Consider the following 17,412-nt stretch of genomic DNA (forward strand, 5'->3'; position numbering starts at 1 on the left):
AAGTGCCTAAACATTATATGTAACAAATGAAAAAGTAAGAAATGCTGAAAATCGGTCAGACTCTCCACTGACTGCACTGAAAGTCTAGGTACATCCATATTAGATGACAATGTGAGTATCTCTAAAATGACAAGTTCACTGATTGCAGTATCAGATCTTTTTAATTTCCAGGTGCTGTCCCTCAGTCCCTCAATCCGTGCTGTGTTATTTTGTTTGTGTGTTATGAGTAACAGCACGCACAGAAACAGTTCTGATTCCCAAGGGAATACCACAGAGCAGCTTCATCCTGAATGTATGTGGTAATAAAGCTAGAGTGAAGAAGTAAAACATGACTCCTTACCATTTGGTACTTGTTCCTGGCCATGTAACCCCTTAAGAGAGCCTGAAGAGCAATAGTAGCAGCTCGCATGCATTGGTATCTTTTGCGGACCACATACATGCGCTGGAACTTCTGAATGGTGATGGCAGCCCGTGTTCTCCTCAAGAACTTGGCATAGCTAAGCAGGAAAAAGATTACCTGTAATTATGTTTTCCAGTGCTTGAATGCTATTTTTTTTTCACATCCTATAACATTACTCTCTTTCTCAAGAGCTAGACTTTCTACTTCCGTTTCTTCCTAACGCTGCCAGTGATACAGCATATTTACTTGCTATTCTACCTTATGGTAGTACACAGAATGACAAATTATCAGAAACCTTGCAAGGTTTTACAGAGAAATGTTTTCACTTCCTCTGAGAACTGTGCTGTAGAACTGAGCAAATACACTCCGCTTAACTTCTCATCGGTTTTTCTCCAGCTTTAAAGCTATTTCCACTATGCCACCTTCCAGACCTCCTCTTCTAACCTCAACCTGTAGAAAACATTCACCTGTGTTTGGTCTTCTCAGCAAGACAATTACACAGCATCTTGACATAAGCCTGTTTCCAAAGGTTGATCCTTACAGTCTTTATAACCACCTTGTCTTTGAATACCATCCATACTCCTACCCTTTTCTCAGACCCATCCATGGCCACCCCTCAGAAGTCAATCCAAACAAATGACTCTGATGTATCTCCCCTCACAGCTGCACCCTGGCTGAGGAATGGCTTCTCCAGCAGGACAGACAGACCCAGCTGGGAGGGCACATGGAAACTGGGCAATAAGGACTCAGCCGAGAGTTCTGCTTTACCTCACCTGCAACATACCTCCTAGTACTACTTGTACGCTGCTCCCACTAATGACGTACTGTTCTAAGTATCACACAGCCAGGGTGCTACTGTCCTCTCAGGAAGGTCAAAACCAGACAGGACAGACATACTCATTATATTCAATTTCCTTCATTTCCCTGGAAAATCATTTCCTCTCAGCCAGTAGAGGAAGGAGAGAACAAATGTTTCACATTTAAATGTCCTATTTAAAGGGATCTCAATTGAGGCTAGTGTGGGTTTTCCCATGAGCATTGCTTACCAGCGTGCTTGGTACCCTCTGACATGTCTCTGAATGGTGATGGCAGCCTTCCTCATACGCACGTACTTCTTTCGCATCAGCCAGCCTCGGATCGTCTTTTGGATACGGATACAGGCAGCTCTCAACTTATCTGCCCTTATTTTTTCCAGATAGGCTACTTGACCAGCCCGGAAAAATATTTTTGTCTTACCAAACTGGTACTTATCCTTGTCCTATTTTCAGAGGTAAAAAGAGGATCAGTTACAGCATTAAATGTTAGTGCATTAAAAAAAGGCATTAAGGGCTAAATGAAAGCACAGTTAGTAAAGAGGCAAAATTATGTGTATAATATTTCCAAGTACACCTAGACTTCATTTAAGTAGTGGAGGAGTGTATTTTCTCTGTATGATTCTGTTAACAAATTAATACAAGGCCACAAGCACGGCCTAAAGAAGTACTGTGCGATTTTTGCTTAGACAAGAATGCCACGAAGATTATAACAGACGCGGAAGGCTACGGGAGGTGACAAAGAGGATGAAAGCAAATACAGGCAACACACATGTACAATGTCCTGTTTAAATTGGAGATAACCCCTCTGAATGGTCCATCTTAAAACGTATTACACAGCACAAACCAACCCACTGGGGATTCAACCATGTACACATCATTTACTGCATTTACTAAGGCAGAACAAAGCATCTTGGTGCTGCTCAGACACATCTGAAATTTCAGAACTAAACCAGAAAGAGAGGAATATTCTGTCACTATAGGCTATAGTACTCCTGGGAGGGAAAACCTGAGAATATACAAAGGTACACTGAATAAAACTGATTTTGTTGATTGTTTGATGTTAAGTTAAAAGGAACTGCAGTCAAAGAGCTACAGCTTAGGACACATTTAACACTATACATTAACACTATAAATGCAGACACATGCATATAAACCAAAAGATTTTCGTTGTCCACCCAATGACACAGAATTTAAAAAGCTGAGTCCCAACCTGCCTGCACAGTATTTATTTGTTTCCATAAACGTCCTAACATTGGCATTGCACCACAGCAAGGTAAGCGTTCTTGCTTTTGTATCCTCAGTAATTTTTTTAAGTTTTTTTTAAAAAAAACCCAAACCAGTATCCTTGGTCTTTTTCTGTTCCTGACACTTCTGAATAGGTCTCAACTAGCCACCTTCCACTAAGAACTGGCCGGCACTGTCTCTTTGGAGCCTGCCTGTTGCCTGCGGTTCACCAGTTCTTAAGAAAACCCAAGAAACCCATCAGTGCAGGTGCAAAACCAGGGGTGTGGATGGCATAGCCTGGGAATAGGGCTGCAACTGGATGTAGAAGGTAAAGCAAGAGGCTGCCGAGGCACGGGGACAGCCACAGCGCTAAGCAGGGAGACAATGTCACGAGGATGAAAGGAGTGAAAAAGGTTGACTTCAGCGCAGGAGCTGAGGAGCGGTGAGAAAGGCACAAACACGTACACAGACAGAAACACCTCCACATTAGAAAACCTCCAGATAACTATACCTTCCTTCAGCTGTGGTTAATGCATCTTGCCGTTAAGCAAGGTAAGGCTCACCCTCAACCCACCCACACTTAAAAAAAATCACTGTCTTCCTTTCCTGTGATACACTGGGAAATTCTACAGTTCCTGCGCCAATATCGGCAGTTCAGTACTCTGTAGAAGTGCTACAACAGCGTGGCGATGAGGGGTAAGCAATGCTATCTTTACTCCTTCAGATTCCAAATGCTCTCAGCACTAAGTCTGGTACCAGAATCAGCTTCTCCAGGACATTTTTACACGTCTGCTTTCGGTCACTAAGGACATCTCTCTGCTTCATCAGAACACGGTAACGGCTGAAGAACTCTTGGTACGTCCACCTGTCCCAAAAACAGAGACAGTGTCAGTCCCAACAATGAGTAATTCTCTTAAAAAGAAGATCTGCAGCTGAAAGCAATCTAAAAAGTGGCAAACACACCTGGAGGGGAAGCCAGCTGCACTGATTCGGATGGTCTCCAGGACACCACAAGCTCTCAGCTGCTGCACTGCCCGCTTTTCATCAAATCTACATAGGAATAAAAACAGCCTGTGGGTGTGGGGCTACTTCTGTATTACATGGGACCTCTGGCCCTGTGCACACCCAGGACAGACGTGGCACAGAGAGGCAGCAGGGGTGGGATGTAGTTAACAAGTCCCGCTAGTGCTTCTGCAACTCAGCGCTAACAGAGGACAGCCTGACCAGGGAACTGCCTGAGCCCGTCGGCTGCTGCAAGCTGCTTATCCTGTCCTGCCTCCCGCTGGCCTGCCCAACAGCCATGGGAGCCTTTGTGTGCCCGGATTTTAAGCAGACTTCTGAGAAAGGCTCTAAGTGAGTTCATACATGAAAAAAAAAAAAAAAAAAAGATAAAGAATGACACTGGAATCTGCAAAAGCAAATTCCAGCAAATGTCAAATGAACTCAGGCAGTGCAAACTGCCAGTCACATTTAAAACAGCCAGCAATTAAAATGCTAGTAATTTTCCTCATATATTACCATTAAAAAAGAAAAAAAATGCATCAGGAAGTATTTCTCCTTCTGTTCATCCCAAAACAGCCACTGCTGTACCATGTACACATACACAGTGGGTTCTTAACAAGAGAAAGGAGACCCACCACCCCTGTGTGAGCACGGTTTAGCAGAACCTCAGTCCGCGAGGCTTTGGGCAATCCCCTGCCATGCACAGGCTACACAAACCTACGTGAACCACCTTACGTGAATGGAAACTTGAAGTCGTTAGGCTTAATACAGCGCACGTAGTGTGGAGTTGTAGCGTTCAGGGTTTCCATCAGCAGATGAAGAGAGTTTCGAAACTTTTTGAAAAAGAAAAAACGGAAAACCATCAGGGAATAGCCTCAATAAGCTCAGTCATGTTTGACATAACCTCAGGAAGTGGACCTAAGGATATTTTCTTATTTGCAATAATCCTTTCAGTAATAAACACCAGCTTGTTTTTGTTATGGTAATAGATTTTCATTTCATTTCAGATATCATCTTTGGGTGAATTACATTATAGTGAGACAGTCTTTACAGGAGCAAAGCTGTGACAAGTTACAAAAACATGGGATAGACGAGTTATTTTCAGCTTCTGACTGTATCATGTACCCCGATCTTTGTCTAATCCATCTCTTCATGACAAAATCTCATGGCATATTATTGAATAGTCACATTATTTTAAATAAATTTTAAATCAAATTTAAAATCAACAGAGGGGAAAAAAAAAAAGTATTAGTTTCTTCAGCTCCACTGATCCCAGAGCTACACGTCAGATCTACTGAAAAGAGCCAGTATCTGAGAGTTTTAGGAGCTCGACTTTCAAAGAAGTATCAGGACCACAAATACGTAATGTACTGCAGTATATTCTTCTAAGCACAGAATACCCTAATAGATAAAACTACAAAAACATGATTGAAAACATGTTTTAAAAGTCTTAGTATGGATTTCCCTCTTTCTGTTGAACTCATGATTCTAAGCCAACCTCTATTTCTACACAGAATACGATAAAGATCACTTTTGTATTAGCTGTCTTCAAAATTTATAAATTAATATACATGGTTGATTTATAGTAGTAGTATGGGAGTACCCCTAACACTTCAACTCATAGATTCAGTCTGACAACAAAACTGCCAGCCCCAGGATACAGTCTGTTTGCAAAATCAGAGATGAAGCTCAAATTAAAAAGATAACTGGGCAGGGGTTTTCATGCATCGATTGCAGAAGACTGGAATTTGCAGCCTGTACCACAAACACGTGCCAACCAGATTTGCATTCTGTACAGTAGCATGAATAACTATTCCCATTCCCACCCGCAGCCTGACATGATTTGCTTCAGGAAGGTTATAGAGAAATTATGAAACTCCAAACCAAACATTCTCTGAATTCCCTGATTCTCACTTAGCAGTGTGACTAGCTCATGACACTGCACAGACACTGTGCTAACATCTTTGTTAGGGAATTAACAACCACCCAAGGCAGTGGACAAAGCCAAGGCATTTTTTTGTGATTTTATTAAAACTCTGAGCACCCAAGAGTTGTGGTTGGTTCATCTTCAGGAACTGGCAGGGGACCTCGATACAAAGAACTGATGCCCTCTGAGAGCTAATTTGTATTCCAGGCTCTCCTACAGTAACACAAAGAGTTATTGACACAGAAGTGGACAGCCCTGGTGCAAGCCCCAGGCAAAAGAAGAATGCCACTGCTCACTACCAAAGTGGTACAGGCTGGCAAGTAAATAAAAACCAGGTACTAATCTGCCAAAAAAGTTCCCCTTGGCTGCTGCATACTGTCTGAGGGACAGTCCGTCATATATAAAGCACGGACTGGGGACATAACCATCTTGAGAAAACATCTGTTATTTCTCTGTGGAGTGAGAAGTAACAAAGAAGTGAGTTCTCCAGCCATACTGATCTGCACAGTTCTAATTTAATTCTGGCACATACGTGTGGATATTTTATGTTTAGCCCATTGATAACTGGAACGAAGTTTCCCAGTTGACTGAACTCCCACTTTTTATTTGAGTCAGACGATGTGCCACATGATCAAAAAGACCCAGTGTAAGATTTTTGAAGCTTCACAGCATCCAGCATGTTAATTCTATTTTAAAAAACATGAGTTTTGGTTTTGGCACCACAGTAAGAACTGAGCTCCCTGAAACTGTGGCCCAAAATGTATTAGTAATTAGAGTATACTTGCTCCAAACTGTAAGCCATAATCAGCTGCACCTGTCTCAAAATCACAGAGCATCCCAAGAAGCACCAGCACACCTTGAGACCTATGAGACAGAGGGAGGCAGAGGGAGACGTTATTTAATAGAGTTGCATCTTCAAACTCACCTGATGTCCCACAGTTTTCTTATGCTCCTTGCTGGCTTGGCCTGGCCTGGCCTTGGCTGGTTTTACAGCCGTTCGAGACAAAGGCACGCGCCCTGAAGGGGTTGCTGATGTGGGACTGAGGACCTTCTCCTCGTCCTGGAATAACTCTGGTAGCAGCTTAAACTGGTATAACAGCAGAAAAAATATAGAGAGTAAGAATCCAGCAAGTGATTGCCCCCATTTGTGCTTAAGGTAGGTAGAACCCAGGCTCAGTTTTTGTAAGCACTGTGGTTTTGCCAAACTCTACATGGGGACAATGCAAAAAGCATTCAAGCTAGTAGTATAGTGAGAGGGCCATGATTTAATACTAAAAATTCTGTGAGTTTGATCAGTGAGTCTCCTTCTGAAGATAAAATTCTGATTTGAGTTTTTCTTCATAGAGCCAGCAATAGCTTCCATGTGAGACTGTTAAGATACTGACAGCAGTTTCATAAGTACCAATTGCAATTATATACGGCTGCGCTGATCTAAGAAAGAAACAATAAGGTCCTTTCACATTCCAGTGGTGCATCAGACATCTTTGTGGTTGAGAAATATCTAGGACACTGAATAACCCAGCCAGGCAACAAAGTATATTCCTGCTTTATCGCTCTAAATTGAAATAATCAACTTAAAAGAGGAACCACCAACTTAAAAAAAAAACATTAGCCAAATTTATCTGACTGAAGATCTACTCTCAGGTCAGTGGGAGTGGAGGAAAAACCTAGAACATCTTTTCAAATATCACACAGGGCTTCCAGTTCCCTTTCTCTAATGGCTACAAAATACACCCATATATAATAGCTGCTTTGAAGTAACTTGTAACTAAAAATAACACCACCAGGTCTTTCCACTGACAACTACAGCACTTTAGAAGCATTATAAGAGTAAGAAAATCTGAACTTCTCTACCTGTCATTGAATAATCTTTTATCTAGCATCTGTGCATTTTCTCCCAAGAGATAGGAGCATTCAATTTTCAGTACTAGAAAGTGCTTGAGCTAAGTACAACCTAAAAAATAAAAAAATTGGGTTTGCCTTATAAAACTTGGTGAGCATGCACAATATCAATGAAACATGCTGTGCAACAAAATGGTGCTTGTGCTCTGTGGTTGTGCCAGATGGGCTAGCAGAAGGCATCAAACGTTCCTCAGTAGCATCCAGCACAGCACTCTAGCATAATATAATGACTACGAATGCTACAAAGGTATCCTAAATTCCTGAACTAAAAAAAGGAGTATCACAGCTTAGCTTTATCTCACTTGAGTCTGCTGGATTAGGAGCATGATGACCTTAGATTTCCTCTGTAGCTGGTGGAAGAATGGCATTTCCAGAGGGTAGCTTACTCCGCCTCCTTCCACTGACTCAACAAAGAGTTGAGGATGACTGGGCCACCACCACCTTGCTCAGCTGCGCGCGGTCAGACAGAGCAAGTCACTATGCCCAGGCATCTGAGCTAGAGAGCCAAGCCTTTCCATCCCACACAGAAACTTATCTGAATGCAATATGCTTTGTTTGAAACTCCTGATGCTCTCACACAGCTGGGGTGGGGGTGGGAAGGGGGTCCCCAGTGTCTCAGTTGCAGATGGATGAGTTCTTTAAGCCTTATTCCCTTTTTCCAACCCTGGGAAAATCTGCCTGTGGTGCATTTCAAAGGCACCACTTTCATAGACGCGGCCCCCAGTTCCTGCATGCAGAAGAAAGGAGCAATGCAGGGCCTTCTGCAGCACAGGCCCGCAACAGGACAGCGTTGCTGAGATGAGCCACTGTTGGGGCCTTCAGGTTTTCATTTGATTTTGGTTTTTAGTATCTTATCCATTTTCCTTGTTTTGCAGAAGAGTAGGAGTGTTCCAAGAAAGGGAAAACACTGATCAAAGGGCAGGTAATTCACGTGGTAGAAAACAGGCAAGCAAGCATTCTTCCCCTGTAATTTTTTCAGACTTAACACACATGCTGCTAACAACCTTACAGATCGTTTCTTTCAGTACAGAGCCACAACAGAAGATTTCAACAACACGCCAGTAACAAGCATAAAAGCTGAGGACTGTTGTATTGCTTTCATGACACATGCATGGAAACTGAACTAGTTGAAAGAGGTCCTGGGGGTGGATTTATAGAGAAGGCCAAAATAAATAGCTAAACACTACGGTGCCTGCCAAGAGCAGTCTGTGTCATGCACTTTGGAGAGCAAAGAAGCATTCGAGCTGTATGTGAGAGTGAGCATGGGCAGGATGACAGATGATGCATTCAATTTAGAATTACCTTCTGTTGAATGTGCACAGCAAACGCAGAAAACAGCAACAACAATAAAAAAAAAATCAGAAATGCAATCCCACCACAATTACAAATAAAGAGAGCCTGCTGAAAAGTAAAAATTAAACACTCTTCTTTTGAAAATCTATGTTCTTCACGGTTGATTTTTGTCTTTTTTTAAAACACTGGGTTTAGTTAAATTTACCATTAGGGAAAACCTTGTTGTTTCTTAGTGTTTATACTGAATTGACTCAACCTGCTGAGCTTGCCCAAGCCGTTACGCTCTAATTGCAGCTACATCCCCACTGTCCCTTACTCACTGGACCACATCCCCTGGAGCCCCTTGCCCCTCGCCCTGCACAGCACACTGCCACACCGCGGCACAGCCAGAGCTACAGGCGGCTGGTCCCTGCCAGTGCCCCAGGGATGCCCCTGCCTCCCACACTGCGACAACTGACTTCACGCAAACCACTTCTCTCACTGAAGAGCCTGCTGTGGTTTTTCCTTATATCACATGTTTTAATCATTTAGCTTCACATACCTGCTCAGAATAGAAACAGAAGAGAAAAATGTTGGTTTTCTAGCATGATTTTAAATAGCCTGTCCTTGATACCCAGCTTCCTGGGCCATCAGCGCTAGCAAATTCCCAACAGCCATCACAGCACAATGTCAAGTTAATTGCCTTTACATTTCAGAAGAGCACAACTAGCATTTTTGCCATTAAAAAAAGCAGATGATGCCACTGAAGGCCTGTTCTATAATACTCCTTCATGCAGTATTTTTCAATTCAGACGTTTTCTTTCCTTCATAGATATCAAGACAGCAAGTCTCTGTAAATTCTGGTTTGTGTCATGAGGGTCTACACATTTCATTCCTCCCTCAGTTTGCTTCTGAAACAAAACTTGTCTCTCCTCCAGAAATTTTCTGTTTAATTGTCAGGCCATTAGCAAAGAGCTTCTGTTTTCAGATTACAAAATTAAGGGCTTAACTCTTAACCCTTCTTATACTACTGTAGTATATTAGAACTCCTTGATGCCTTTGCAGAAAATACAGCTAAGTTTTGCGGAAAGTAAAAAAAAAAAACCAACAAACAAAACCCCACCCAAAAACCCCAAACCAATCAAAAAAAAAACCCAACCACACAATCCAAAAAACACAAACAGTGAAATCAGTCGCTAAATATAGGCTGATCTTACATGGACCAAAATTAGGCTACAGGACATTCTAAATTAATACAGATAGCCAAGTAAAACACAAACTATATTCAATTTCAGTGGATCTGATGCTAAGGGAGAAATATTTCCTGTGTTTATAAGAAACTTTATATGACACTTAAGTCAATGATTCATAACTGCAAAAGAAGAGAAAAACATCCTTATACTAACCTTACTTGATTTTAGGACCTTAATCTGTTCTTCATAAACTGTGTCTTTATTCTTTTCCAAAAAGCCTTCACATTGATATTCCACCTGAAAACCATCATTTCACAAAAGTAAGTACTAAAATATTTAATATTTTGCATAGAATTCAGCAGCTGTAACATTCAGATTTAAAACAGGTAATTCTTGTGGATGTTGAAAATATCAGCTCCGAAGTCCATCTTTTATAAACACAGATTTTCCTCAAGGAGAGTGCTTTCTGGTAAAACATAAACCGTTAAAACATATAGAGATGAATACTGTTATTGCATTATACCAGATATAGTTCACTGCTGAGAGATGCTTGTGGGAAGACAGCATGACTGAATGGTTACCGTAAAGGTGAAGAATCAAAATGTGTGTCGAGCATCTCCTTCACTGAAGTTATCAGGGCTGCAAAATTGTGTGAAATCCAGATGCAACTGAGAACAAAATCTCATCTCATTAGCTGAGAGGCAATAATAGATCTGCCTGCAGCTTATTCTGAAAATGCCTCATTTGTACTCAGAAAGACTATTTTTACCAGAAGCAATAAAAAGTCTGAATGTTGTGATAATACATAACAATCCCCTATCATAGGGCCACAGAGGCTCCTGGACCAAGAAACAACCAGAGAATCAGACAAAACCCTAGTATTTATTTCATTGTCCTAATTCAAGGCTGAACAAAACCCCAAAACTATTGTCAAAAGTATGCTAATTCTCATGAAGTGTCTCATGCTAACTCTCCAATCTTGTACCAGGAGAAGCGCAGACTATAAAATACAAGAGCAGACCCTTACAGCAGATTTGTGCTTTCACAGCAGACAGACTGACAACCATCAGCAGCCCCTCTTGCAAGACTGCAAAAAATTCCTGGGGGGGGGAAGAAGGTTGAGGATCTCCCCCAGATCTCTCCAGGGCTGAAAGCCCCCTCGGAACATCACCGTGGGTACCACTGACGTTCTTACCGCGTGGGCCAAAGCCACGAGAGGGCAGCAGAATCTCTTGCCTTCTCCCAGAGAAGATGTCAAGGCACTGAAGTCACTAACCTGCCAGCTACAGCTCTGTTTTTCCCTTCAAGATGCCTGGGTGCATTCACGTAAGCACACAGAAAAGCACAAAATGCTTAGCACAGGCAGTGCATCAGAGCGGAGAGATGAGCCAACACCTGCTTGGAGTGACTTTGGGCGTTCCTTAGCCCTCGCTGCCCAGCTAAGGCACAGGAAAGCCTTGTGGTCAAGTATTGAAGTTTAGCGTGATGGACAGTGCGTGAAATATTAATTAAATCCTTTTTGTTCTCTCATCCACCAAATAAAACAGAACTCATGAATCTGAACAGTTACAGAGGTGTCCTTGCTGCTTTCATTAAGGTAACACTAGACACAACAAGAACAGGACCCCTCTTCTACACGTAAATTCAAGAACCTGGGAGAAACGGAGGCAAATAAAGGCCTCCAACCCCCGCCACCAGCACCTACAGACCTGCTGGCAAGAATCACAGAGCTTCTCCGAACTTTTTTCAGCAAAAATGACAGTATTCTGAGGCAGCTCCTTTGTTTAACAAGACAATTATCTTAAAACAGGATTTTTAATTTTTTTATTTTATTTGAACCCGAGGAGTTGCTCAGTTTGCTGATGTATCGTGGCAGCTGAACAACACATGGACTCCACTGAAATACCCCTCACCCAGCTTCTCAGAACCCGCTGCTCACTGCCCGCGGAGAGGAGGGTAAGAGCTGCACACGCAGCTGCAGCAGTCAGGGGAAGGGTGTGTTACCCTCTCTCCTGCTTGCACATTCAGATGGCAGCAAAACCAACATCCTTTTGTTGTCGCTCATCGCTAAAACTGCAGTGAGATAATGATTTTCTATTTTGTGTATTTCCATGGCATAACTGTGCTGTGAATTGCAAATACACTAGGCTGTTAGTTTTGAAAAAGGATGGTTAGTGTTTAAAGCATGTGTCAGGAGCTCTTGATTGTGCCTCTGCTCTGCACTGCTGCCAGATCAACTTTCTTCTCCTGGTAGGGTGCACAGGCAGGCACAAATTTTGCAAGAAGACGAGTAGAGCCAGGGATGCTGCTGCCCAGCCCCTGCCTGCAACAGCTGCCCACCCCAGGATCCCCTCCCGTGCACACGCTCAGCAACACAAGCCACGGAAATAAGTAGCGGAGGAAAAGTCCTTACCTTGTCAGCAAAGTGCTTGATGATAAAAGCCTTATTTGACAAACGTGGTTTTTCAAAGAGGGCACATTTATTCAAATGAGTATTGTATAGTTTTTGGGCCCAAGTGTCATCTGAGCCTTTTGGCATCTACAAAAGAGAAGACACAGCCATTGAAATGTCTTGCAAATTTTTCAGGAGTAAAAGAAACTAAGACGACAGGGGACAACACTTTGTGGTTTGCTTTCAATCTCCAGCTCCTCAGATTTCCAGCACTGCCATGGGCAAGGAAGCCAGTAACCAGCTATGCACTGTCTAACACCCTGGACCGGGCGCAGCCCAGCAGCAGGTATAGCTGCTGTGTGACACACATGACACTAATAATGCTTCCACTGTCACACACCTGAAGGCAGGGATCCAAGAGCTACGTTATCTGACTGAGCAGCATCTCAGCGGGTCAGAACTCATCCACTCTCATTAAAGATTTCTCGTGGTGCTTTGTGATACACAAGAACCCCAGGCTGAGTTTCCAGTGAAGTAGAAGCAACACGCCGCCCCCTGTACATGGTTTGGCATAAATTAAACTAAGACAAAAGGTGAGACACCAAGTGAGAGGCAATTTGGAAAAATCTGACAGGACCAAAGCCTGCACTTGCTATACTTGGGGAAACAAAAAGTTCCCAGAGTCAAAGCAAAGGCTGATCAGAGACCCAGGAACAGACACAGATATATGATGGGGGGTGGGTGCGTGGAAATCATGACTAAACCCATTGTTTCTCTTCCCATAATTGCCAATTTTGTTTGTATGTTTTCCAAATCCTTTCAACAGCAGAGTGTCAAAGGGATGGCTGTATGCAGGTGACTTTTCCCTGTGAGGCCCCAGAAGCAGGATGGCTGGTGACCTCTTTCTCTATGAAAGCCCTTGAACACACACCTTGCACTCCTCATCCAGCAGATCCAGAATTCCCATTTTGGCCTCTATGAGGTTGATGCAAGGCTGATTGTCGTAGAAATCAATCAAGGTCCATGGTATTTGTTCCTTCATATATTCTTCCTGTTCCAGTTTAAAGACATGCTACAGGGCAAAAAGAACACAGTTTTCTGTGAAGTAAAATGCAGAATACAGCCAACTCTCACTTGAAATCAGCCTGGCACATAAATCCAGGCTGTCAAGTGACACACTAGTTCAACTGAATAAACCCTTTAACAAGTAAAAGAAAAAAAGTATGAAAAATAAATTAACTAATTTTCCTGGCCTAAACCAAACAGACTAAATTAAAGCACTTGTCCATATTCTCTGCAAATAACGTCTGTTTTTCCCTATCTTTTTACTATATTGTCCCACAATTACTGTAAGCTCTTTTACCTCAAAAAAACCCAACACAAAACCCAGAAAAAGCCTCAAGTTCAGGAACAGCAACTTACGAAGTGGGACATGCCATGCATTTATGATTTTGAAGTTAAGAATACTGCTCTATTTCAAGTAAAACTTCACTATAAATACTTTTGTGTTTCCTTGTACAAGAACAGAGCTCCATTTTCTCTTAAATGGCTGCTGATTTTTTTTCTGGGATGACGCACTACATTAAAATTTATTCTTCAGCAAAAACCTGCAAGAATGACTCTAGGAGTCTAGCACAAGAAATCCTTCAAGCAAAATTCTGTGGAAGATTTATCTGGTACAAAGATCTGTAACAATTGTACATTTACTCAAAAATGTTATCACTAAAAACCTGCACAGCTTTCATGAAATGTGCATAGGAGATGAATTAAAACTAGAGGCAAAAAAGATAATAAGATATTAAACAGGCAAACTGTGGCCTTAATAGCAGAAGCGCTCTTTGAAAAAGACTGCTGACTCCAGTTATTTTAAATGATGTTTTATCTCCCATTTACATTTTAATGCATAGTAACTGCTCCAGCAGCAGACCCGAACTCGGAGCACTGTGGGCAGGGCTGGGGGCCGCCACAAGCACCCGGATCCCCGGGGCCAGCCCCCGCCACGCCTGGGCTCAACACACAAACGCCTCCCTGCAGCTTGCTGCCATGCTCTGCCAGGCAGCACACAACTGCCCTGACAAAGTGGTTTATCCCTTTTATTTCATTAGCTTAACGTCATCCTTTCCAAAGCAGCACTCCTTAACGGCACCCGCGGGAGCCATTCCCACCCCGCCGCTTAACGGCTGGCGTTACACGCCGAGTTAATTCCTGACAGGAGAGCCAACGGCAGCCTTTTGCTGGTGAGTCGTATCCAACCTAAGTCCTGGAATAAAACATAAAACCATTTCTTCACTGTAAAGGAATTAGCAATTATGTGGTGAAAGATGTCTTCAGAGCTCATTTTCCTCACGGACGGCGGGTGGCCGGGCCGGCGGGCAGGCTGCTGAGGCACCAGTGGCGGCCAGGCCATCCCTGAGCAGCACGTGAGGGCTTGCTGGCTGCCACCACACACTGGGCTTTCACTTAAAGAAATTTCCACTCTGTGTACCTCCACGGCAGCCCAACGGGTCCACATCCACCGGTGTGGGGTTGCGTAGCTTGGCGGGGCACCCGCACCGAAGCCCCGCTGTGCCCCATCCTTCACTAGATGAGCACTTACAGCAACAGCGTGAGAAGGAAGGGAACCCAGGGACCTTTAGCAAAGCAGCAAACCCTTACAGCCCTTACAGACTAGGTCTTTGCTGTGGAGCTGAGAGAACTCCGAAATACCTTGCGCTTGGCAGTTATGACATCCCACTTAGGGAGCCAAAGGCGGCTGTGTCCCGAGCGGCAGGGAGAGGGCACGCGGGGGCTGGAGGCCGGCTGGCTGGCCGGCATGCATCCCTGCCGCGGGGCGAACGGCCAGCACGCACTGCCAGGGCACTGTGCTCACCCAGACGCTGCAAAGCCGTTCCTGCACTGCAGCACAGCCTAGCAACGGGCCCGGCATAAATAACTCGCCTCATCATTATGTAGGTAAGACATGTAATTACAAACGTCACTAAGGCTGAAGAGGGAGAACATCGTGATGTCTCTGGAGGAGGGGGAAGAGGCACCTCCTGCCACGCATCAGTCATCAACTTCAGGATGCGGCTGAAATCCCTCAAAAAATGATGCCAGGAGAGAAAGCGCGGGCGGCAGGTTTGCAGCAGTGAAGCCCCGCTCCTCGCTGCCCGTGCGCAGGCTCTCGCTGGAGGTTATGGAGACACCGCTACCGCCAACTTCATCCACACTGTGCTCTCATTGACAGGCAATCTCGGGGTCTTAATTGCCAGGCCCTGCTTCTGTCTTACAAGTGTTACTGTGATCGGAATTTCAAACAGTCCCCGAGCAGCCCTTAGTCATAAAATCTATTTCTAGGAGATAGCCAATCTCTCCCCCTCCCCCACAGCCAGGACAGCTGGTTAATAGACTGAAGGAATTCATCGTAACCGCTGGGGACCCAATTAGCAGAATGAACTTGGGTGAGGGGAAAGGGAAGAGGAAATGCCAGTCATTTCCTACTTACCATATTGAACTGTTGCTGCAGTTTTTCATTGGCATAGTTGATACAGAACTGTTCAAAGCTGTTGATTTCAAACGTCTCAAATCTAAAATATGCAGATACTCAAAATCACTAGTGCAGCAAAAACCCCCAGATTAAATGACCCCATAATTTTACATTCTTTCCCTCCAGTTAAATGCATTGTACTATTCCAGGCACAACTAACCACAATGAAGCAATGAAGCACACAAGGAAATCGCAAATTGGAGTGTGCGGGCAATTCAGCGATGCTCCCTCTTTGGACAGGGATGAGTAACACTGGGAAGGGACTGATGCTGCTGGAGAGCATGTTAGTTATCTCTGTCCTCTCTAGAAGTGACACCCTGGAGGAGCCGTGAGATGACAATTCCCTTGTAACTTTCCCATATGCAATACATAAAGGAACTACCAGCAGCAAAAATCTGAAATCCCACTATAAATGTCAAACCTGAGAGTCAAGACAAAGATCTTAGATAGCATGTCAAAACTAAACACCTACTTCCTTCAGCTGAAATAAGCAGCTGGTAGGGTTTGGGGGTTTTGTGTAATCCATGCAGCGCTACATAAAAGACAAAGATGCTTTGCAATCAGATAGTTATGCAAGAGGTGTCATATCTCTGACAAAAAGACTCACCCATAAATGTCTAACACTCCAATGAAAGAATGCTGTTTTACAGTAGCGTGAAGGGCTTTGTTCACATGATCTACTATCCAGTTAAAGAGATTAGCGTAGATATGTTTGGCAAGTGCATCTCTGGCATTGATGGCATGAAGTTTAGAAATTGGCTTGATGTAGGTTTCAGTGGCAGTTGCGAGCTTCCTATGGCAAAGCCAGTGGGCCATCTCGTCGTACTCCACCCCCATGAGGTCGCAGAAGATGGTGAGGGGTTCATGCTTGGGCTAATAAAAACAATCTCATTAGGTCTTGAAACAGTATTACCAATAGCACACATCCAATCATGCAATCAGAACTGCCTGCAGTGATCCAACAATAAACAGCAACAGCAGCTTCTTCAGGTCTTCCTCATTACAAACGTAACAAGTTCCCTACCCACTTCTCACATTCACATTGCTGAAATAAATTAGTGAATCACAGTTTCTCTAAAGGCATTTTACTATACTTGTGTTCACCAAAAAGCCACACACATGAAACCTGCAACCCTCCCAAAAATGAATCACCTTGCTTCCCAGGGATGGACTTGATATTTTGCATTCTTATAACTGTCTCAGTTCTGAGTGAGGAAGCTAGATAAATGCAGAGGACAGGACATCAGCTGTGTGCTGGGGACAGAGTGGACTACAGCTCCTGAGTGGTGCTCTCGTCTGCTCATACACATCCACGGCAGGGAGTGACGGGCAATGGGGCACTGCAGCCCAAGCCAAGAACAAAGAAGTACGGAAGGGCTTTAGTGCTCTGCTCTCAGCATTTAACACAGTACGTGCTCAGAGAATTCTGGAGACAAACATTAAGAGCTTAGAGCACACAAATGATGTTCTCCAACTCTCAAATTGGACTGTACCAGGGAAAAATTGGCCTTTGTTTAACCAGGTAAAATCAACTAGTAAGTCTTGCACACCAAGATGGATATATACGATTTCTGCATAAAAATCCGTGCAGTGCATTCACCACTCAATGAGTTAAGATACTACACCTCGTGACTAAAAAGCAAATTGACAGCTAGAAATCAAGGAGGACAGACAGGTCTTCCCTCCTAAGGAACTCTCCTAACACTGCTTCCTCATCACGTTCACTTTGCACCCAGTGGCTCAACAGCACGCTGACAAG

At 43.6% G+C, this 17,412-nt stretch overlaps 1 protein-coding gene across 17 annotated transcripts in view; it reads right to left on the minus strand.

Annotated features, from left to right (window-relative positions):
* MYO5A (myosin VA) overlaps nt 1-17,412 on the minus strand; it is a 103,242-nt gene that overhangs the window by 32,765 nt on the left and 53,065 nt on the right. For 10 of the 17 annotated variants that reach the window (XM_037394590.1, XM_037394588.1, XM_037394577.1 and 7 more), the window contains 12 exons: nt 16,261-16,526; nt 15,612-15,693; nt 13,059-13,199; nt 12,149-12,274; nt 9,949-10,032; nt 8,573-8,575; nt 6,294-6,455; nt 4,177-4,274; nt 3,403-3,489; nt 3,196-3,304; nt 1,447-1,658; nt 341-497 (listed from right to left, as the gene is read on the minus strand). In XM_037394590.1, coding sequence (XP_037250487.1) covers nt 341-497; nt 1,447-1,658; nt 3,196-3,304; nt 3,403-3,489; nt 4,177-4,274; nt 6,294-6,455; nt 8,573-8,575; nt 9,949-10,032; nt 12,149-12,274; nt 13,059-13,199; nt 15,612-15,693; nt 16,261-16,526 — 1,527 coding nt within the window. The remainder of the gene's footprint in view (nt 1-340; nt 498-1,446; nt 1,659-3,195; nt 3,305-3,402; nt 3,490-4,176; nt 4,275-6,293; nt 6,456-8,572; nt 8,576-9,948; nt 10,033-12,148; nt 12,275-13,058; nt 13,200-15,611; nt 15,694-16,260; nt 16,527-17,412) is intronic. The other 7 variants (XM_037394592.1, XM_037394586.1, XM_037394589.1 and 4 more) reach the window with 1 other exon arrangement.

Source organism: Falco rusticolus, chromosome 7 (assembly GCF_015220075.1).
Source record: "Falco rusticolus isolate bFalRus1 chromosome 7, bFalRus1.pri, whole genome shotgun sequence".
Taxonomy (NCBI): Eukaryota; Metazoa; Chordata; class Aves; order Falconiformes; family Falconidae; genus Falco; species Falco rusticolus.